Here is a 24,801-nt window from a genome sequence, read left to right on the forward strand (position 1 = left end):
CCGAGACATGGTTGGTTTAACTGGACGACGATGGCGTTTGGTAGGGATGTTAAAAAAAAGGGGGGGGGGGGGGGGTCATTTTTGGTTTTTACTTTTATGTATCAGACATAATTGTGTTATTAAAAAAAAAAAGAGAGAAAAATTTCCAACACAGTTGGAGGTTGTGTCTTTATTTGTTGGCCTCATACATATATATATATATATATATATATTATATATATATGTGGCTTTTGTCCCCACAAAATGTCAAATGCTGTTGACAAAGAAGGGAAAACCTATGTGTAGGGATTAGGGAAGTGATGCACCGAAAGGCACATTCTCGGCCGAAACCGAATATAGGAAACGGCTGGCCGAATATCCGAATATGATTCATATTATATATATTATTATTTTTCCCTATACCATTGCTGTCATGGCCGTACCTTAAAGCTACCTGATTTATGGCAAAATAAACTTAACTTGAATAATAATCACTATTATGGGGTCCATAAACCATTTATTCAGCTCTTTTGAATGCATTAATTGCATACAGTTGATATATTTTCTGCCTATTCGGGCCCGAAACCGAATAGGACGAAAATGCATTTTATAGCCATTTTCTGCCAAATATTTTCTGCGGACGAATATTCTGTGCATCACTACTTGCGTCATCTTGTCCCCCAAACGTCTCCATCGACGATGAAAGGAGGGAATTATTAGGTCAAATATGACGTCAATTTGTGGCAACAGGGATTCTGATTGGCCAGTATGAGATGATGCATGATGATGTAGGCCTACGATGAGAAGAGCGCCCCTCAATCACTTCACGCGGGTGTGATTTTATTCTTTCAGTCAAAGTCAATGGTTTGGCTTTTACATTTTCTGTTGACGTGTTTATCAAATCATGAACTAATATAATTGGGAGTGAATTATGTTTTAAAACAATAATTTGGGCACTAGTATCTCAGCTAGGGCTGAAGTATCTAAGCTGTGGACTGCTACCATAGGACCAACCACCAGAGGTCACTGTTACACTATGTATGGTGATCTGACAGCGTATGACAAGAAGATTTTATTACGTTTAAATGTTATTATGCGCCCTCTCTTCCACCTCAAATTGTATTCATTAATTATTATTATTATTTTATTATTATTAAGAAATCTTTATAACAGTCTAGACACACAATACAGTACAATATAGAATACAATACAATCAAACAAACACAAACAACCAGTTATTAATAGCCTACATACAACAATACAACATCAGAGCAAATTAAGGGGGATTTATACTAACAGAAAACATTAAGCTTTAATTAAACTCCTAGCCTTGTTTTTAATCACTTTTTACTAGTTTAACTGACGTCATCACTTTGCGTCTCCTTGACGTGGATGATGACGTCACAGGTAAGTTGTCAGAAGTGAAGAAGCCGGGTGGTTATTATTAAACATGGAGTGATAAAAGCTCATCTTCTGAGTGATTTAATTAACGAAGCAGCACCACCGTGTCCTACTGTAACAGACAGAGCTGACACCGGCGGCCATGTCGTACTGCAAGCAGGAAGGTAAGGCTGTTTAATGTGTTTATATCTGCTCCTTATCTGTGTTTTCTCCAGCAATGTCATTGAGGAAGCTAGCATGCTAAGCTAATATGCTACTTGAACCACATTGAACTCATGTGAGCTGACAGACAGTGACAGACAGACAGGCTAGCCTAAAGCAAACAACAATGTTACAGTCATACATTGTTAGTGTTTTATTAATACCTTATTGTTTGCTGTGGGGTTGTTTAATGTGTTATTATACTATTATTTATTATACACGTAGCACGGATTGTGTGTAGTTGGATAGCTTTAAGAGTGCTTTTTTTTAATTTAAATGGAGAGCTGCCAAAATGTCAAACCAGGTCAACCCAAGTTAGTTCATCAAACCGCTTGCAGATCAGATTCATACGAGGTTTACACTGGACACACACTGGTCTGATTAATCGATTCTGACATTTGCATAGGATATGCAAATGTCAGAATCGATAGCCTTGATCCGAGGCTGACATCGTACCACCAGTATCGGGCTACACTTGCTTGTCTACCTGACCTGTATTCATTGGCATTCTTATATGCTCTTATTCCAACAAGGTAAAGATCGCATCATCTTCGTAACCAAGGAAGACCATGAGACGCCCAGCAATGCCGAGTTGATCGCCGAAGATCCCAACGATCCTTACGAGGAACAGGGTTAGTGTTCTTAACATTGCACCACTCACTTAAACCCTACATACTTCAGAACTGTGCTATACTTGACCCTTAAGCAGGGTCAAGTGAATCAGAAGACAGTGAAAGGGTGAATTCAAGGAAAGGGGACCAAGCCTTTACAAATTTCTGGCGAGATTTGTACCTGTTGTGTCTGAGCTTCTCCAATGGTATAAAGGATAGAACATCCTTGCCCCAACTCAGAGCGGACGTTTTTAACTCAAATCTTTCCTTCTGAGGGGTTCCTGGAATAACATATTTTCAGATGGGGGTCGGCGGCCAATTACATTATCATTTTTGGGGTCCTTGACATGAAATACTGAGCACCACTGATATGGAAAAGAAACCTAGGTATTTCAGAAAACTGTCAGAATTTACAAGACTTTTTTTTTTTTTTTACATTTCGACATCAGGCCTAAATGGGTTAATGTTTTACTTACTCCAGCTTGGTTTGTGTGTGTGTTCTCTCTCCAGGCCTCATCCTGCCAAACGGAGACATCAACTGGAACTGCCCGTGTCTGGGCGGCATGGCCAGCGGGCCCTGTGGGACCCAGTTCAAGGAGGCCTTCTCCTGCTTCCACTACAGCCAGGAGGAGGTGAAGGGCTCCGAGTGCCTCGGACACTTCCGCGACATGCAGGAGTGCATGCAGAGGTATCCCGAGCTGTACCCCAAGGACGAGGAGGACCCTCGGGACCAGCCCCACGATGAGCAGGACGCGGGGGGCGCCGCCGCCCCTCGGGACCAGCCCCACGACGAGGAGGACGCGGGGGGCGCCGCCGCCCCTCGGGACCAGCCCATCGACGGCAGCGCTGCCACCCCGTCGACCGCCGCCGCCTCGGCGACGACTCCCGCCAGTGACATTGCCCCCGCCGCCGCCACGCCTGACAGCACAGCAGCGCCCGTAGACGGCCAGAGTGCCAGCTAAAAAGACCTATTCATACTCCGCGGGTTTTAGGTGATAATTAAGCTATACTCACCTTTTCGGTGGTTAGTCCAAAAAAAACGGAGAGATGTGTTGAGAGGGTGAGCGGTGTTGCCCGGTGAGTCGCTTATCGCCGCGGTGGCGGCGGGCTCAGTGACGTCATGTTGTAGTTTTCGGTGGTCACCTTATCACCTAAAAGGGGAGTATGATTGGATGGGCCTCCAGTCCACGATGGCCAACCTCTCCATTCCCTTCTCAGATCAGTGTACCAGCACCACCGCCCAGCGTAGATCACTTGAGGAAGTCCAGCTCTATGTGGCGTGATTTAGTTTGCAGTCCTTTTGCTTTTTAGCAACAAATGGTCACAAAAAAATGGTCACAAAACGGGGAGGAGGCTCTAGAAAGGGTACACAGGGGGGACGGGGACGGGGGGGACTTTGTACCTTAGAGACTATTAAAAGTATGCTGCTTTACCCACTGACTGACTGACTGACTACCTGAAGACTGTTGCAGTATGCTGCTTTACCCACTGACTGACTGACTGACTACCTGAAGGCTGTTGCAGTATGCTGCTTTACCCACTGACTGACTGACTGACTACCTGAAGACTGTTGCAGTATGCTGCTTTACCCACTGACTGACTGACTGACTGACTGACTACCTGAAGACTGTTGCAGGGACATTTTATGAGAGACTCGTGTTCCCGTTGTCCGACAGGGACTCCATTTATTATGTCTTGATTGAATGATAATCGGTCAAATCAGATTTGTTCTACTTTATTTTATTTTCTCTGTTAAATCACTGGCTAATGGTTGAGCTTTTGATTTCGTGCAACGTCTGGCTTTTCCCAGTCAACACTCACTGGTCGCCTCCAGTCGAAGCCTCGGTTCCGTCAGTCGATCAGAGATCTCCGCCTACCGATGCGGGCTAAAACAGTGGCGTGCACAGACCACAGACATTTAGAGGGGCAGGTGCTCAAGTGGAAAAAAAGGGCACCTTGTGCAGCGCGTGGAACCGTCCCGTTGTCTTAATAGTGTGCGATTTATAGATTTTGGGGCATAAATTATATATTAAAAGCTTTTTTTTTAATCAAGAATTAATCAATGTCACCATGGTCCACATACTGTACATTGTACAAAAAAAAGGGCACATTGCTGTCCAGAGGGCTCTAGCACCCCCTAGTGTCTTATCTGTGCACACCACTGGGCTAAAACAATGGTGAAAATGTCAACGAACTAGAAGCGCGCTCCACTCGCATCTCAACGCCAGGCATCAATGTGGCAGTGTGATCCGAGAGACAAAGCACAAAGCGTACATTTGGAACGAATTCAGGCACACAGCGATTTGTATCTTTAGCGCACTGGCCGCGTGTTCCCTGATGGGCAGGTCTGTGTGGGGCGGTCGCTCTGCGATCCGTCCAGGTTTGTGTCAAGGAAGCTCTGAGAAGGAAGTGAAGTGGTCATGTGACTGGGCTGCGCCATGACACTTTCATGGACACTTTCATGGGAGCCAAACTACCCGGAAGTTTGGCAGAATGCACTGGAGTCAATGAGAGCTCAGTGACCAGCTCATGAACACTGGAGTCAATGAGAGCTCAGTGACCAGCTCATGACCAAACATTATTTATGAACAATTGAGACCTTTTGTAAAGTAATCACTTCTGGAAAATAACAGAAGACATGTAACACATTATTGTCTGCTGTGTTGTTATTCGATGTGTACACTGTGTCATTTTTTTAGGGGTATGGTATCTCTATAAAAATAGAGATACCTGGCCCAGGCCGTAGCGTAACGGTCTGGGCACCGGACTGGTGATCCAGTCGCAGTGTGCCGCGGGTTCGACTCCCGGACCCGACACGGCCTTTACTGCATGTCATCCCCCCATCTCTCTCCCGTTTCCTGTCGGCCTACTGTCTGTCCCTTCAGGGATCAATAAAAGGCGTAAGCCGCAAAAAAATATCTTAAAAAAATAAAAAATAAAAATAGAGATACCATAAAGTACAAAGTACATTTCTGAACGCACCAATTATCGCGAGACTTCCCACAGTTTCCTGTCTGGCAGCCAAATATCGCGATACTTCGGAGCCAGAAACGATACCTGCTGCTGTTTAGATCCTCAGATAAAATTATATACTGTGCACTCTGTGCACATCGAAAAGTAAGTGATTAGAAAACAACCTGTGATAATTATGTCTTCTGTTATTTTCCAGAAGTGATTACTTTACAAAAGGTCTCAGTCGTTCATGAATAATGTTTGTTATGAGCTGGTCCAGCCGGCTCCATTCACTGCCATGTATTCATTGCACTTCCGGTGTGAGTTTGGCTCCCATGAAAGTGTCCATGAAAGTGTCATGGCGCAGCCCAGTCACGTGACCACTTCCCTTCCTTCTCAGAGCTTCCTTGGTTTGTGTGGGGCGGTTGCTCTGTGATCGGTCCAGCGCGCCACGGAGATGGAAACTGCGAACGGCGACAAAGCTGTGCACGGTTGAAAGTCAAGTCGGTGATGTATCGCGGCTACAAAGCTACAAAGTATAATTGAGCTAGGTACCCCCTGGAACTCCCTCAAGTACCTCCAGGGGTCCCCGGACCCCACTTTGGGAAACCATGATTTACAGTCATACAGTCATACATGTTTCTATTGCTCCAACACTGTTGCCTTTCAGTTTTTAGCCACTGTATACTTTGTTTGTTTTGTATGACGAATAGCTAATCCCAACCTGTTTTCTTTTCTTTTCTTTAAGTTTGAATAATGTTTGAATATCTGAATATAATATAAATTATTATATAATATCTTACAAGATTCTACAAATGTCTTCTAAATCATGACAGTTTTCTGAAAAACCCTATGTTTCTGTATCAGTGGTTCTGAAACTAATTCATGTCAAGGACCCACAGAATGATCTGTATTTGGCCGCGGACCCCCATCTGAACATATGTTGTTCCAGGGACCCCCCCCCCCCCTTCCCCCCCAGAAGCAAAGATTTGAGTGAAAATAGTTCTGAAAGCTCTGAAAGAATATATATTCAAAGATTTGCATTTTTTTTTTACAAATTTTCAAGAAATAGCAGATCTATGAGCTTGTAGATCTGCTATTTTTCAATAGCTAAAGTATGACATGATGCTGGGTTCCCGTCCAGGTACAAGGGGTAGAAGTCCACTTGGTTACTACATGGTTTGAAGTTGTATGAAGGCGTAGCCTGCACTATCGAGGTGTGTGTGTGTGTGTGTGTTTCGGAATGGAGGGGTGTACCCCTTAATAATAATTGTATTCATTGAAACAAACCAAATATTTTACTTTCTCATTCCTTCATCATTGTATACTTTTATGTATGTCTGAAACTGTAAAAACTCAAATGATATGCATGATTTTCCAGTGTATGAAATATGAGTGAAGGGTGAAAAGTAGGGATGCACCGAAAGGGAAATTCTTGGCCCGAAACCGAATACCCGAATATGATAAATATTATACATCTTTTTTTGCTACCATTGCTGTCATGGCCGTACCTTAAAGCTACCTGATTTATGGCAAAATAAATGTTTATGGCAAAACTTAACTTAAATAATAATCACTTATGGGTCCATAAAACATTTATTCAGCCTTTTTGAATGCATTAATTGCATACACTATTCGATGATTATATTTTCTGCCTATTAGGGCCGAAACCGAATAGGTCAAAAATACATTTTTAGCCATTTTCTGTCGAACATTTTCTGCGGACGAATATTGGGTGCATCACTAGTTAAAATAGTATGTTTATACAGAGTAAGTAAAGAATAAAATAATAATCTCTCAATCACCTGGTAATGACTGTGACACAGTCCTGTAGCTGAAAGGTCAGAAGGTCAGTCCTTGCAACCACAATGTTTCCAGCCAGACAGGTCTAGTCCAGAATGCCACTTAAGCACTATATATACTTTGTTGTTCAACAAATGGCGAAAATAGTTGACCTACAATCTTGTAGAAATGTAGATGTTTGGAAAATGTGAAAGATTTAGAAAGCTTTTGCCTATAATGTCATGTTGAAAGTGGTTATCACTTAACATACCTACACCCGCACAGTATAATCAAAGTGTAACTGAATATCGCTGTTTTAGTATCCCCACTTAACCCATTAAGACCTGAGTTTGATTCTACAAATGTTATGTTATGGTTATGGCAAAACTTAACTTAAATATGAATCACTGTTATGGATCCATAAAACATTTATTCTGCTCTTTTGAATGCATTAATTGCATACACTATTCAGTGATATATTTTCTGCCTATTTGGGCCGAAACCGAATAGGCCGAAAATGAGTTAGAGAGAAGAGACGTAAACAAACTAACCATGGAGGAGGTGGAGGAGACAGACACCGGCACAACAAAGCGTTATAACATTCAATTCATTAAAAATGAACAGCCAATGAAGCGCCTTTTCAGGGTGTCATACCTAGTACCTCACGATCGAATTTCCCCGAAGGACACCTGAGAGCCAAGGGCCCCTGAGAGCCAAGGGCCCCTGGCCCAATGGCTAATTTGTCCCTGGGTCCAAGTAAGTAATTAAGTACATTTTATTTCTAGAGCACATTTCACAGACATCATAGTCACAAAGTGCTTCACAACAATAAAACAGAACATGTCAATAGTAACAATAGTAATATTAATAATAAGAATACAAAATAAGAATAGAGCAAAGAAAAAGAAGACGGAACAAACAATAGAAAATCAATACAGCACTATGTTATATATACTATGTTGCAAAGGCCTGTCTAAAAAGATCAATACAGCACTATGTTATATATAATATACTATGTTGCAAAGGCCTGTCTAAAAAGATCAATACAGCACTATGTTATATATAATATACTATGTTGCAAAGGCCTGTCTAAAAAGGTGGCTCTTTAAATGTTTTTTAAAAAGGTCCACAGAGGCCACAGATTTCAGGTGGTCCGGGAGGTCGTTCCATAGCCCGGGAGGTCGTTCCATAGTCCGGGAGGTCGTTCCATAGCCCGGGAGGTCGTTCCATAGCCCGGGAGGTCGTTCCATAGTCCGGGAGGTCGTTCCATAGCCCGGGAGGTCGTTCCATAGCCCGGGAGGTCGTTCCACGGCCTGGGGGCAAAACTAGCAAAGGCTGGATCACACATTGACATCTGGAGCAAAAAAAGTCTGTTTTGGGATGTGCTGTTATTGTCAGATTCTTCGTACCTTCTATTATTGGCCAGTGAAAGGTCGATAACAATCAGCTTGGATATGGATTAATTTGTGAGGGGTTTTGCTCTGAGAAAGACTGATGCTGCAGAGACAGGGATATTGTATTGTCGTCATCATCATCATTTATTTAACTCACGGCCATGATCACATGGTTTGGAGCACAGATTAATAAAAGTGTACAATCAAAAGTATACAATACATTACAGATTACACGATATACATAGACATGTCGGAATCTTTTTTCAGAAAAGCACCCAGTTTATAGATTACTTTTTGTTTTTCAGATTTTAGTAATGCAATTAATTTAAACATAGAAGGGTGGGTAAAACAATAAAGTGGCAGGAATTTTTGCCTGAAATTCATAATGCCAGTATTCTTACATTCCAACAAAACATGATACTCATCTCCAATTCTGTCTTCATTACATAGGTTACAAATCCTCTGACTTCTTTCCAGTCCTTTTTATCTACCGATGACCTTTGGGATTCTTGTGTTGTTTAGCCTAAGGTTGCAAATAGCCTGTCTATACTTACAGTTTTCACATAGAAGGTATTTTTCTAGTTTGAACTCTTGTTTGTATTCAACATAGATGTCACATGATGTCATACTATTGAGTTCACTTTGCCACTTTTGCAAAAACTAGCTGGTCTTTCAACCTTTGTTCGACAGTTCGCTTCAACCAGTCAATGTTATTACATTTCTGGGCCAACCAAATGTAAGACATACCACAGTCATCCAGTATTTTCTTCACCTGTGCAACCCAAGGTGACACATGGGCACCTGTGTTGAACAGGTTAAGCAGACAGTCGTACATTATTCGACTCGGTTTACTCTCTTTTCCTTCGATCAACCGGGCCCAGTACCCGATAAGTCTCTTTTTGACAGCGATACAAATTGGGTACCTCCCCAGCTCACCATACACCATATTACTACAGGTAGTTGTTTTAACTTTTAGGATTATACTTGAGAAATTTAAGATGTAATTTTTATTTTATTTTTTTCAAACCCCCAGATTTCACATGTGTACAGCATGACTGGTGAGACCAATTTGACGAAAAGATCTAGTGCAACATTTACTGATAAATCAAATGATCTACTTTTACTAAGGAGGGAGTACATGGCACGTGAGGCCTGCTTGTGTAATTATTCAATAGCAATCTTAAATGATCCAATTATAGTTCATAATAACTCCAATGTACTTGAAACTATGGACAAGCTCTAGGTTGACTCCATTAGAGACGAACTTTAATTTGCTGATATCAGCTTTTCTAAATCCAAAGACTGTGACCTTTGTTTTTTCACTATTGATTTTCAATTTCCATTTTTCACAAAAACCACACATCAGGTCTATTGCCTTCTGCAATCCCTCCTTTGTATTTGACATGACAATTGTGTCAAATAATTTTTTTTCAAAATGAGTTAATAGCACAGGCAGACAGACTCTTCACATACTAGAGCATGTCTGTAATAAATGTCGGAGCTGAAATCGACATCTAAGTATGAAATAAATGCTTAAACATGTAGCTAGGTGTAATGTTAGAGTCCACAGAAGACATGTTAATATGAAATAAATGCTTAAAAATGTAGCTAGTTGTAATGTTAGAGTCCACAGAAGACATGTAAATATGAAATAAATGCTTAAACATGTAGCTATAGGTGTCCACAGAAGTGAACCTTTCAAGACTGATTTCTCAACTCGCTGTTTTCCGCAAGATATTTCTCTATAAGCCATATCTCCAACACTGGTGGATCAAACTGAACAACCAATAAGTCAATTTGAAGCTATGATTGCCTGCTTTCATCGATTTTAATTTCATGAATCGAAGTATATCAAAATGAAAACAGCAACATTGATTATGTATCGTATCATATCGTTTTGAAATGCAAATACTCAATTGTATCAATACTACATTTTTGTGCATGGTATTTAGTAATTTTTAGAAGATAAAAGAAAAAGAGGGGATTAATTAATCAGTTTAAAATAATGTCAATGTATTTAATTTTTTTTTCCTTAAATTTTTATCCCACAATTTTGTAACCCAGTTTTCTTTTTCACCCAGTGCCAATTATCTAATGTAATCCTGGGCGCTACACTTGCTCTGCCAACCTGGGGGGGCAGCGGACTGACCTCATGCCTCCTTCTATGCATGAGGAGTCCAAGCTGCTTCTTTTCACCTGACAGAGGGGAATTTCCCCGGCCGGACGTAGCGCGTGGAAGGGACACGTTATTCCGACCAGTTCCTTTCCCCTCCATCAGGCGCCCCGGCTGGCCAGGGGGAGGCAGTTTAGTGACCAGTTCCTTCACCTCCATCAGGCGCCCCGGCTGGCCAGGGGGAGATAGTTTTAGAGACCAGGATTACTGCATGTTTTTGTGAGGGTATCTACCCTAGGGGACACGGGGAGAACATGCAAACTCCACACAGAAAGGCCCTATCGCCAACCCCCGCCTCGGGTATGGGCACTGATGACGCGGAGGAGGGAACACGCCGCCAGTGCCCACAGCGTCAATGCATTTTAAAGAAATTGAATGAGTATGTGAATGATTGGATGAAGTGAATCATGTGAATGAGAACGCCCAATGAATGGCCGCCGCCAACTGCACTGAGTTTCCTGACTGAACCTGCTCTGCGTATGTCTGTGACAGGCGCGATGCTCATTGGTGAATGAAAGTGACTCTGCCACACATTATGTGCAGGCTTCCAAAAGTTAAAAATGTTCCTTCATTTCAACATAACCAGGCGCCCCTCACTTCACACGAATATATTAAAAAATTACCTTTTTTTATCTATTTTTTTTAACCCATTTAGGTCTGACGTCGAAATTAAAAAAATGTCTTCTAAATCCTGTTTTCTGAAATACCTATTTCTATATCCGTGGTGCTCAATATTTCATGTCAAGGACCCCAAAAGTGATATGTAGTCGGCCACCGACCCCCATCTGGAAACATGTTGTTCCAGGAGGAACCCCTCAGAAGCAAAGATTTGAGTTAAAAGATGAAAGACTTGTAGATCTGCTATTTTTCAATAGCTAAAGTATAACATAATGCGGGTAAAGGGGTTCCAGTCCTGAATGCAAAACGCGTTTTGACTGAGCTTGTAGATCGCATAGCCTAGTCGCTTCTTTTGGGCTCGTTTTCACAACAGACGCGTTCAGCGGTCCGTCTTCCCGTCGTTCTCTTTCCGCACCAGCTTGGGCACGTCCACGACCCCATGGCGCAGGACGCTCCGGGCGGTCAGCACGCTGGCCGTGCCCCAGAACAGCGCGCGGGGCAGCGCCTCGCTCCACGAGTCGCCGGCCGTCAGCAGGCTGACGTTGAACATGGAGAAGGCCACCGCCAGGACGGGCCACCGCCAGGACCCGCCGCCGGTGGTCAGGTCCTCCTCCTCGCCCACGGCGTAGTTCCCGAGGAACAGGTCGATGGAGTCCTGTCGGAAGCCGTCCGAGAAGTTGTTCTTGCAGTAGCGCACCACCGACGTCCAGCCGTCCGCCAGCAGGCCCCAGTGCGTCCTCCGGCCCGTCCGCGTGAAGTCCGTCTTCAGGGCTCCCGTGCCCGCGTACTGCCGGGAGCACGCGTCGGCGTTGTCGGCCCACGCGTTCCTGAAGGTCGCCTCGAAGTCGGCCTGGTCCTCGAGGCGCTGCCCCCCCGCCGCGCGGAGCACTCCCATCCTCCGCAGCTGTGCCTGCAGCGAGCGGCGCGCCAGCATGCTCTGCGCCACGTTGGTCCGGTCCAGGCAGTCCATGCAGCTGCTGCGGAAGGTCCCCGTCTGACGCAGCAGCACGTTCCCGTCGCCGTCGACCAGCAGGTACCCCAAGCGGTCCTGCGTGGGCGCCACGGCGCCCACCAGCCGCTGCAGACGGTGCCAGCGCATGCGGCTGCACTCCTTGTGGAAGTCGAACGCCACATACTCCACCTCGCCGCTGGCCAGACCGGACACCGCGTCGCCGAAGGCCGCCTCCAGGGACTTCTCCGAGCCGCTCTGGTCCATCAGGTTCAGGATCACTTGTTTTCCGTAGAGAGCGATCTGGGAGTCAAAGTGCCTCCGGAGTCCATCCAGGTGATCCGCCGCGTCGCTGATCTCCGGTTTCGGCTTGTACTTGAGGTCGGGCCTTTGGGACCAGTACAAGGGGATAGAGCCTCGAGTCTGCACGAACGACGCCTTGCTTCCGTTGTAGCGCACGATCTGTTCCGTCTCCACAAAGTTGGCGGCGTGGCCCGCCGCGTCGATGCCTCGGACGTAGTAGCGAACCCCGGCTCGGAAACGGCTCCTCCTGGAGACCACGTTCCATTCGAAGACCTTCCCGTTGATGCAGCACGACTCGGTGGCGACGAAGCCGTGCATGACGGGACAGGCGAACCGGTGCAGCTCCGGCCGCGCGAGGAACTCCCTCAGGAGGTGAGCGTTCCACACGAACCGCTGGTCCGCCCGCTCCAACAGGCTCATCTCCCGGAACTCGGGCCGGGCGTCGGCCTGGCGCTGCAGCGTGTGGGTCAGGTCGTAGTCCGTGGCAAAGTAGAAGCTCTCCGTGTGAAGCACGTCGTAGATCATGGTCAGGAGCAGCCTGTTGACCTGCGTCTGTTTGTCCGTCAGGTGACGCACCGTCTTCGGGTACGCAACGACGTCGAAGTCCAGGGCTTTCCACACGGCGTGTCCCAGGAGGTCGCCCACCTTCTTCTTGTCGGTGATGACGACGAGGTACATGCCCGCCAGCAAACGGATGGTCCCCATGATGCCACATATGGGCCGCACCGCGGCGGCCGGCGGGATGTCCCTCCTCGCCGCCAGGGCGATGTCCGTCGACACCCGGTCGACGATAAGGACGTCATCGGAGCCGTAATCACAGGCCTCGACGTAGAACCTCTCCGGCGTGGTGTGCAGGTTGTACCTCTCGTAAGTCCTGGCCATCGCTTCCTCTCTAGTCCAAACCCGGTGAAACGCCACACGACTACAAGGCGCGATATACTCCGTCGGGCAACGGTGCACAACTAACTGGTTTTAAATAGCTTACGCCGCCGTGGTGACGTATGACCCTTATGTCACCGGCCTGCTAGTGCGGCGTTGTGGGGAAGACGTCCGTTGTTGCGTCAGCAGGTATACTATATTATACAACAGGTCGTTTCGAGGAACCAATCTGATTGGTTGAAACAGCCTTCTAGCCGTGGTTCAAACGAGCACCACTCCACACCTAATCAAAACAAAGAATTCAGCTGCTCTGTTCTCCCAGAGCGCTAGCAAACTCGGTGGCTAGGCTAGCTAGTTTCTTGGGACATTTGTGGTCGTAGTGAGTGACTACATCTGTCATTAAAAGAATATGTTTTTTCAGCGATTTTCTTAGTCTTAAGGGTAACTGTTGTATAATTGCAATATTAACTTAAATTATCAAGGCCTAGTACTAGTATTTACTCTGTTCAGACTATGGTAATCACCGCTAAGGTGACACCGGACAGTGGCGGACACCTTTCGGATTTTTAGCAGCGCTTTTCTGTCGGTTTTCCGAAAAACGCGTCCAGTGTTCAACCACCTTTATTCTTGTGTGTGTGTGTGTGTGTGTGTGTGTGTGTGTGTGTGTGTGACACGGAATGTGATGATTTGATTGGGTGAGCACGGAATGTGATGATGTATGATGATAAGACGAGTGTGATTTTTTGAGTGTGATTTTTTGGAATAATCGTCAATCGTTTCTTATTTTTTTATGGAGGGACAGACAGTAGGACAGACAGTAGGCTGGCAGGAAATGGGGAGAGAGATGGGGGTGTGACATGCAGTAGAGGCCGTCGGGATCGGGAGTCGAACCCGCGGCACACTGCCCTTACCAGCCAAGGTGCCTGGACCGCTGAGCCACGGCCCAGGATGGACCGCTGAGCCACGGCCCAGGATGGACCGCTGAGCCACGGCCCAGGATGGACCTCTGAGCCACGGCCCAGGATGGACCTCTGAGCCACGGCCCAGGATGGACCTCTGAGCCACGGCCCAGGATGGACCTCTGAGCCCCAGGATGGACCTCTGAGCCCCAGGATGGACCTCTGAGCCCCAGGATGGACCTCTGAGCCACGGCCCAGGATGGACCTCTGAGCCACGGCCCAGGATGGACCTCTGAGCCACGGCCCAGGATGGACCTCTGAGCCCCAGGATGGACCTCTGAGCCACGGCCCAGGATGGACCTCTGAGCCTCGGCCCAGGATGGAGCGCTTTGTGTAAAGTTATCTGTCATATCATATATATATATATATATATATATATATATATATATATATATATATACAAAGCTTAAAAGTGAACTGTTCCAATGTTCAATGCAACGACAAAAAAATAGTTCATTGCAATTATGTGTGTGACAATTCATCTTAAACTTAAATTTGTAATCGTGACAGCCAGGGGGGGGGGGGTCATAATAAAAATCACACTTGTGTGAAGTGAGGGGCACCCACTGTGGCTGCCACATGACATCACTGCTTAAAGCAAACATTAAAAGTCCATAGACTTGGCTTCCACATGACGTCACGAGTGGGGGCCGGGCCTGTTTTTGAGGGGTGCCAGCCCCTCCAACGTCTGGCTTTCAGACATTACGTCATATATATATGGCAGCCCAGTCTATGGATTTTTAATGACGTTAAAAAAACGCACCTCATGTGGCAGCCAAGTCTATGGACTTTTGTTTAGAGTATGATGTTAGTTTAAAGGAGTACGGTGCCCCTCGCTTCACACAAGTGTGGTTTTTGGGGGGGCTTGCTGATTTTTGGGGGAGCATTAAGACAAACATAGATAGATACCTGAGGCCTTTCACGGTCCCAATCCGAGTGGACATCTACTCACCCACAACAATAAAATTACTTATTGTAGTTTTTGATTAGTCTGTAGATTTTCTTCTAAGCATTACATTCCCATTGAATTTACATCACATGTGGACGAGCAAATCTGTATTTTTGTCTCACACAAACATTCAATTCCCATCAATGGAGACTCCTACCGGAGACTGCACCGGTTATTATTATAATAATAATAATAATAATAATAATAATGATAATAATATTAATATTAATATGAAGACTCAATGGAGACTCCTACCGGAGACTGCACCGGTTATTATAATAATAATAATAATAATAATAATAATAATAATAATAATAATAATAATAATACGAGGACTCAATGGAGACTCCTACCGGAGACTGCACCGGTTATTATAATAATAATAATAATAATAATAATAATAATAATAATAATACGAGGACTCAATGGAGACTCCTACCGGAGACTGCACCGGTTATTATAATAATAATAATAATAATAATAATAATAATAATACGAGGACTCAATGGAGACTCCTACCGGAGACTGCACCGGTTATTATAATAATAATAATAATAATAATAATAATAATAATAATACGAGGACTCAATGGAGACTCCTACCGGAGACTGCACCGGTTATTATAATAATAATAATAATAATAATAATAATAATAATAATAATAATAATAATACGAGGACTCAATGGAGACTCCTACCGGAGACTGCACCGGTTATTGGCATAACAACAACAACAAAAATACTAATCGATAGGAAGAAAAAAAATAAATGATTAAGCCATTTTGACCTGAGATCAGATTCTAAAAATGTCTTCTACATCCTGACAGTTTTCTGAAAAAGCTATGTTTCTATGTCGTTCTTCGATTTAACCGTCTAAGACCCAGCGTTGCATTATAGCAACAAGTTATATTTTAATTAATTACTTAATTATTATATTTTTTTTCTGTTCTTTTTTCACCTAAACGTCATCAGTGATGTTCATTGCAATGCCATTTCAATGCCATTGGTCATGATATTTGCATATAAATACCCCACAGAGGCTGAAATTCACACAAATTAAACATTTCTGGACTCTGTGCAATTTTGAAATTTTTTTAACCTATGACTTTTGACCTTTAACCCTAATAAAAGTAAGTAAAATTATTGTAATATACTGTATGTTTTTTTGTGATCATTAGAATGTCTAGAACATGTTTTATTCATTGTTGTGAAAGATATCCCCCAAATGTAAATTATTAATTTATTATATTATTATATAATTATTATATAATTATTATAATTTTGTGTGTCTTGTGTTGAGATCTGTTATTAGATCTATTATGCCATCAGGGCCTGATGGTATTTATGTGTCTTGTGTTGAGATCTGTTATTAGATCTATTATGCCATCAGGGCCTGATGGTATTTATGTGTCTTGTGTTGAGATCTGTTATTAGATCTATTATGCCATCAGGGCCTGATGGTATTTATGTGTCTTGTGTTGAGATCTGTGTGTTAACTTAGTGGTCTTTTGACGCGTGGCGTGTGGTATATGTATGGTATATGGTAAATATGCGATTAACTTGCGATTAATCACAGTTAACTATGGACAATCATGCGATTAATCAGATTAAATATTTTAATCGATTGACAGCCCTAGTTTATATATATTATTATATATATATATATATATATATATATATATGCTTTGAACACACTCAAAATACTTTCTCAAATGATTTTTTTCAGACCTCCAGTTCAAGGAAATACAGAGGGGGGACTTTTTATGAAATTATTTCCACACAACAGCTCTAAGGCATAATGACTTAGTAAAATGTTGAAAATGAGTGGAATCCCCCTTTAACGTTTGTTTGTTTTGAGTATCTAACCCAAAACTCACTAATGGGCACAAAAGGGACATTTTAAAATGGGTGATATGAGAACGGGTATTATATTTACTAGGTTCCCAAGTTGCATCGTTCCCAAGTAGGCACGTACAGGTCTAGTGCTACTTAAATCATAATGACAATTTGAAATGTTTGCCTTTAAATGTTACCCTAACTTTCAACCCCTGAATTTACCCTGATCCACTAATTATTTAATTTACAATGATTGGATGATAATAAAAAACCTTGAACGATTACTATTGCAATTTCTTTAGTTTCACGCCCCTTTTTAGCTTAGATTTTGACTGTCTCTGCCTCTCTCCACTTTCCTCTCCCTGAAGCATTGATGATACCAATACCCTGAGTGTCATCACCTGTGAGGACCAGGTGAACTAGGTTGGCTAACGAGCTCTAGACACTATATAAACTCTGGGTTGTGTGTGAAAGCCCTTCTGTCTTTCTTGAATTTGAGTTGATGTGGCAGGTTCTCTGTCAGCTATAGGTCCAGTTTTGAGTTGATGTGGCAGGTTCTCTGTCCGGTCCAGTGGTCCGGTCCAGGTTCTCTGTCCGGTCCAGTGGTCCGGTCCAGGTTCTCTGTCCGGTCCAGTGGTCCGGTCCAGGTTCTCTGTCCGGTCCAGGTTCTCTGTCCGGTCCAGTGGTCCGGTCCAGGTTCTCTGTCCGGTCCAGACGTCCAGTGGTTATTAGTTTCTACAGCGGTGCTTCTCAAAGAGGGGGGGTTATTTGGACTTCAAAACATAGCAGATATATAAGAGTGCGTTATGTGACGTGCTAGAGGGCGTATATCTGCTATTTTTGAAGTTATATAAGTGCGTTATGTGACGTGCTATGAGGGCGTAGATCTGCTATTTTTTAAGATATAAGAGTGCGTTATGTGACGTGCTATGAGGGCGTAGATCTGCTATTTTTGAAGATATATAAGAGTGCGTTATGTGACGTGCTATGAGGGCGTAGATCTGCTATTTTTGAAGTTATATAAGAGTGCGTTATGTGACGTGCTATGAGGGCGTAGATCTGCTATTTTTGAAGTTATATAAGAGTGCGTTATGTGACGTGCTATGAGGGCGTAGATCTGCTATTTTTGAAGATATATAAGAGTGCGTTATGTGACGTGCTATGAGGGCGTAGATCTGCTATTTTTGAAGTTATATAAGTGCGTTATGTGACTTGCTATGAGGGCGTAGATCTGCTATTTTTGAAGTTATATAAGTGCGTTATGTGACGTGCTATGAGGGCGTAGATATGCTATTTTTGAAGTTATATAAGAGTGCGTTATGTGACGTGCTATGAGGGCGTAGATATGCTATTTTTGAAGTTATATAAGAGTGCGTTATGTGACGTGCTATGAGGGCGTAGATCTGCTATTTTTGAAGATATGTAATTATCCTCTTTCAATCTAAAAAGTTTTTGTTTAATAAAAATCCACCGTAGACATTTCATGAGCTACTTCCTGTCAAGAAATTCCTTGCAGGTGATTATTTTCCAAGTGTCAGAGTTTGGAAGCGCTCGTTATCAGTAAGTCAACCTCCTGCTGCCTCCTGCATTGTGTGCACATTCTAAACGGGTGGTACGCCTGGGCTGTTGAGTGATAGTCAACGAGCACTTCCAAACCGCAAGATATTTCTTCACAGGAAGTAGCTCATAAAATGTCTACGGTGGATTATTATGAAACAAACACTTTACAGATTGAAAGAGGATAATTCAAGCTTTCCCTACAGCTGCAATGTTGTTTAATATAATCAGAGAGGACTTTTCTGTTTGGATGAATGGGCTGTCTGTGGGAAGTGTCACCTAGGTATCACCTTGTCTATGGGAACCTGTCTATGGGAAGTGTCACCTATAGGTATCACCTTGATGAACGGGTTCTCTATGGGAAGTGTCACCTAGGTATCACCTTGTCTATGGGAACCTGTCTATGGGAAGTGTCACATAGGTATCACGTTGTCTATGGGAACCTGTCTATGGGAAGTGTCACCTATAGGTATCACCTTGTCTATGGGAACCTGTCTATGGGAAGTGTCACCTAGGTATCACCTTGTCTATGGGAACCTGTCTATGGGAAGTGTCACCTATAGGTATCACCTTGTCTATGGGAACCTGTCTATGGGAAGTGTCACCTATAGGTATCACCTTGTCTATGGGAACCTGTCTGTGGGAAGTGTCACCTAGGTATCACCTTGTCTATGGGAACCTGTCTGTGGGAAGTGTCACCTATAGGTATCACCTTGTCTATGGGAACCTGTCTGTGGGAAGTGTCACCTATAGGTATCACCTTGTCTATGGGAACCTGTCTGTGGGAAGTGTCACCTATAGGTATCACCTTGTCTATTAGTTTAAACAAGGCCAGAAAAAACAAGCCAAAGGTTTTGTGAAATAAGCGGACTTGGCAACCAAGTCGGTCATCCCTTCTGCCTCCACTGTGGCCCCGCCCCCTGATTGGATGGCCCAATTCACCCATTCACACACCTTTACATAGATTGTGCATTACATTCACCCATTCACACACCTTTACATGGATTGTGCATTACATTCACCCATTCACACACCTTTACATAGATTGTGCATTACATTCACCCATTCACACACCTTTACATAGATTGTGCATTACATTCACCCATTCACACACCTTTACATAGATTGTGCATTACATTCACCCATTCACACACCTTTACATGGATTGTGCATTACATTCACCCATTCACACACACACACACACACACACACACACACACACACACACACACACACACACACACACACACACACACACACACACACACACACACACACACACACACACACACACACATTCACACACCAATGGTTGGGGACTAGGAAACCATGCAAGGCACCAACCTGCACATCAGGAGCCATTCATTAAGGATTCATTTTCGGTTCCTAAATCAACATTTATTACATATTTCTGTTCCCCAGACCTTTTCAAACTGTTTAAATGTTCTGTTCCTTTGACATGCTTGAACCTTTACAACCGTTTCTAGAAGTTATACTGATTTATTTAATTTTTGCCAGGTCATGGCATGATCATAATTAATGACCATAATTAATGATCATAATTAATTAATGATCATAATTAACAGGCTTCTGGATATTGAGGTAAATTCATTTTGCAAAGAGCATGTGCCGGTGCTGTACAACACCTCCTCTGTGCCACCAGCAGAGGGCGGTGCGGTGCCACACAGCCACAGCATGCCAGCAGTACTGTGTGCATTGAATGATGACGTCACCAATAACTCACGGGTCAATAAGGTGCTCTTTATTGTTTTGTACACAGGAGTCCTCAACCCATTCTGACCTGAGATCAGATTCTATAAATGTATTCTACATTCTGACAGTTTTCCATTCTGACCTGAGATCAGATTCTATAAATGTCTTCTACATCCTGACACTTTTCTGATAAGGCTATGTTTCTATGTCAGTCGTTCTTCGGTTTTTCAAAAAATATTTATTTTTGCAGATGTTTTGCAGATCGCAGATGTGCTGATGAAAAGTATTTAAAATATATAGTTTTGATGCTCATCCTAGATCCTACTATAGGGGATGCAAAGCAATATGTCCGTTTATCCGTCCGACTTCTCCTACCAAATCACTCCGTTAGCACACATCTCTCTATGCACAAAAAATGATGCATGCCACAGAAATCCATCTGCACTACATTGCATCCATGTCATATTTACTGTACAAAAAGTGCTTGTAAGACATACTGTTATTGCACAACATTTCACTGTGACACAAATTACATTACAATTTCCACATTAACCGACCCCTCCCCTTTTCCCTGCGAGTGCACACACACACACACACACACACACACACACACACACACGGTACTGTACAGTACACTACAGTAAGTTACAGTACAGTATGGTAAAGTACAGTACGGTACAGTAACGTGCGGTACGGCATGGTACAGTATGATACCATAAAGTATACAGTATGATGCCGTACGGTACAGTACAGTACAGTACAGTACGGTACAGTACAGTACAGTACGGTACAGTACGGTACGGTATGGTACACTATGGTACACTATGGTACAGTATGATACCATACAGTAAGGTACAGTACGGTACAGTATGGTACCATGCAGTACGGTACAGTACAGTACGGTACCATGCAGTACGGTACGGTACGGTACGGTACGGTACGGTACAGTACGGTATGGTACAGTATGATACCATACAGTAAGGTACAGTATGGTACCATGCAGTACGGTACAATATGGTACAGTACAATACAGTACAGTACGGTACGGTACGGTACTGTACAGTACAGTACAGTACAGTATGGTACAGTATGATGCTCTACAGTGCCGTACAGTATCATACAGTATGGTACAGTACATCACAAAGGTATAGCCAAATATATGCTGAAATGCAAAACCAGTCTAATTTTGGTGGCCATCTTGAAATATCACCGCCATATTGGATTTTTGGATGGCTCGGTTTAAAAAGTTAAAGAGTTGACCAAAGGAATGTTCACGGCAAATGTCACGCTTGTATCACCAAGCGAACAACCGTTCCAATTATCTGCTAATTGCACAAATTCTGTGTGTGTGTGTCTGTACATCTGTAATCCACGTAACTTGAGAACCGTTCGCCCCACCGACTTCGAATTCGACATACACGCAGTGCCTGGTCTCGAGTCGATCGGACCCACGGTTGTCCAGAACCGCCACAAAAGGCCTTTTTCATTTGGCGGCCATCTTGAGAAATGGTGTCCATTTTGTTTTTTTCAAGTGGACAACGTACTTTTCTGAGAGAGTAGGTTCCGAAGCAGTCGTGTGCCAATTTTGGTGCTTGTACCATCAAGTGAAGGATTCTTATGATATATTGACTTTAATATCCTCCACTATATGGAATGAATTCTGTACTGGCCAAATATGGAGCGTGTCTCGAGTGTACAGGGTTTGATGAGGGTCAGACCAAAATAATGGAAGCCAGTTTTCGCCAGCTGCCGGACGCAGCTGCTCTAATAACATTGGGGCAGACCCGTCTAGATTTTAAATGTTCACGATGCGTGACCATATATGGGGGCATTCCCATATATATATTAATATTGATGATGTCGCATGCCTGGGGTGACCAACCAAACAACTGACTGACGGGAAATGCACAATTTCATAGTAAATGCAACTACTACTATCAATGTTTGCCTGTTATCTCTCCTAAATACAGCATTTTGGGTCAGAGAGGCTAAACCTCATCAAATGGTGGTCCGTGGCTGAAATGCATGAATAAATAGTGGGCCCTGGTATCAAAATGGTTGAAAACCACAGCAATAATAGTAAGTCATTATGGTCCTGTAAGTGATGCTAAGTGTACTTTACTGTACCTTCAAGTATTCTTCATGTAGTACAGTCAGAAGTTAGGGCTGCACACACGTCTCAATCCGGCTCAGCAAGTGCTTCCAAACATAATATTGGAATCTCAAAGGACTTGGATGTTTCACCTGTGGAAGTGAATACAGAATATTAAATGACAGTTCAGGCAAAGTCTGAAAACTAAGAAATTACCATTGTATGAAAAAGGTGGTTCTACTACACTAAATGGGAAGTTGAATGTATATTTTATGCATAAAAAAGCCGGTACGACCGGTGCACTCTGCTTGCGCAAGTGAAAGTCACACCTGTGTGAACTGAGCGGTCCAGGCTGCTCAACAACATCACTGGCTGGCTGTAGTCACAGTATAGACCGATTCCGTAGCTGGTCTCATGGTCGCAGCCTACGTATTTCCTGTAGGCGGACTCGACGTAGCTGCGGGGATAAAACCCTCACCAGGCGCACCTCTTCCACTACAGTGAACGGCAGAGTGACTGATGTTAGTTTGCCTCAAACTTTACTCCTTTACATGCTTTTTTACTAACACTAACATTACAAAGATGCCCAGAACATCGAGATGAACCTGTGTCGTTTATGGCTGCTCCAACAGTAGTGGCAACATAAAAAATAAAATAAAACGGAATGTCTAATATCCACCGCGGTGGCTGAGACCAGAGCCATTGAGTAATGGTTGAGACGAAGCAGTGAAAGATACATAACTCCAGTGTACTTTATACCTCATACTTTAAATGCTTAGTATGAGGTATAAAATACAGCAGCCTTGTGTTCATAAAACAGAAAGATTTGGTATTGGGTAAGACTGGCGATATGTATCTTTCCCTGCTTCGTCTCAACCATTACTCAATGGCTCTGGTCTCAGCCACCGCGGTGGATATTAGACATTCCGTTTTATTTTATTTTTTATGTTGCCACTACTGTTGGAGCAGCCATAAACTACACAGGTTCATCTCGATGTTCTGGGCATCTTTGTAATGTTAGTGTTAGTAAAAAAGCAGGTAAAGGAGTAAAGTTTGAGGCAAACTAACATCAGTCACTCTGCCGTTCACTGTAGTGGAAGAGGTGCGCCTGGTGAGGGTTTTATCCCCGCAGCTACGTCGAGTCCGCCTACAGGAAATACGTAGGCTACGACCATGAAACCGCTACGGAATCGGTCTATAGTGCTCAGTGTGAATGGCCCTTTTAGGCTGCTCAACAGTGCCACTTTAGGTCACCCAGCAGTATTGCAGCTGTTTGTATCAAAGACGGACAGACAGACACGGCCAGTCATTGGAGCGGTTAGGCACCGCTCAAAAAACTATCATAGTGTATAGGTAAATCTCTCAAAAATGGATGGCCTGCACAAATCTGCATTTCTATGTTTGCACTGCAACAGTTTATGTTGTGTGATGTCAGACCTCAGCTATTGGTCAGCCTACAGTACATAAGTGTGAGTTGTCTTTAGACTTTCACTTCATCTCAGTGTTAATTAAATAGTTTTGTCTTGAAGGAGTTTCCTGAGACGCAGCACGAGTGAGCGAGGAGAGGCACGGAGAAGAGGGAGAGAGTGTTCGGTATAAAAGACATATTGTCCCAACCCCAACAGAGGAACCTATAGAACTCTCATTCTCATCACAGTCCATTTATAGCCGCATTTGATGATGGAAGGAAGGAGTGAGGCCCAATGTTTCCAGACTCGGGGATCCTGTTCCGAGTGTTCATGTGCCTCCACCTTCCTCCATGAACCCAGGAAGAGGAGCCACAACAATGTCCTTTACTGCCAAACACTGAGGAATGAACACATCCCTTCAGCAGCATGTCAGAAAATGTACTGCTCTGTAACCAGCCAGAAACAAAGAGACACAGATGAACCCAAATCTAATTACAGTGACCAGCCGTTTACCATGAATTTAGCTCCGGCAAGAGAAGTAAAGACAAATCAGCAGAGGTACGCAGCACAGAAAGCCCACATCTGTAAACAGTGTGACAAGTGTTTCAGTAAATTAGATAATCTGCAGAGACACCAGCGTATCCACACTGGAGAAAAACCATACCACTGTAAACTGTGTGAGATGAGTTTCAGTCAGTTACATGATCTTAAGAAACACCTGCGAATCCATACTGGAGAAAAGCCATACTACTGTAAACAGTGTGCCAAGAGTTTCAGCCGGTTAGATAGTCTGCAGACACACCAGCGTATCCACACTGGAGAAAAACCTTACCACTGTAAACAGTGTGATAAGAGTTTCAGTGTGTTAGGTCATCTGCAGATACACCTGCGTATCCATACTGGAGAAAAACCATACCACTGTAAACTGTGTGACAAGGGTTTCACTGAGTCAGGTAAACTGAAGATACACCTGCGTCTCCACACTGGAGAAAAGCCATACCACTGTAAACAGTGTGACAAGAGTTTCAGCAGGTTAGATAGTCTG

General features: G+C 43.6%; 2 protein-coding genes across 2 annotated transcripts; one reads left to right on the top strand and one right to left on the bottom strand.

The window, feature by feature from the left end:
- Positions 1 to 1,408: 1,408 nt before the first annotated feature.
- Positions 1,409 to 3,560, top strand: LOC310863417 (mitochondrial intermembrane space import and assembly protein 40-B-like). Its single transcript, XM_083771728.1, has 3 exons — positions 1,409 to 1,544; positions 2,115 to 2,213; positions 2,703 to 3,560. The coding sequence occupies exons 1-3, from the start codon at positions 1,523 to 1,525 to the stop codon at positions 3,152 to 3,154; spliced, it is 573 nt and encodes a 190-aa protein (XP_083627854.1). The 5' UTR covers positions 1,409 to 1,522; the 3' UTR covers positions 3,155 to 3,560.
- A 7,930-nt stretch (positions 3,561 to 11,490) lies between these two features.
- Positions 11,491 to 13,248, bottom strand: LOC310862943 (phosphatidylinositol-3-phosphatase SAC1-B-like; the record flags this gene model as incomplete). Its single annotated transcript, XM_083771066.1, has 1 exon — positions 11,491 to 13,248. The coding sequence occupies exon 1, from the start codon at positions 13,243 to 13,245 to the stop codon at positions 11,491 to 11,493; it is 1,755 nt and encodes a 584-aa protein (XP_083627192.1). The 5' UTR covers positions 13,246 to 13,248.
- Between the last annotated feature and the right edge of the window lie 11,553 nt (positions 13,249 to 24,801).

The sequence above is a fragment of the Protomyctophum parallelum genome (genome assembly GCF_964188405.1).
Source record: "Protomyctophum parallelum genome assembly, chromosome: 8".
NCBI lineage: Eukaryota > Metazoa > Chordata > Actinopteri > Myctophiformes > Myctophidae > Protomyctophum > Protomyctophum parallelum.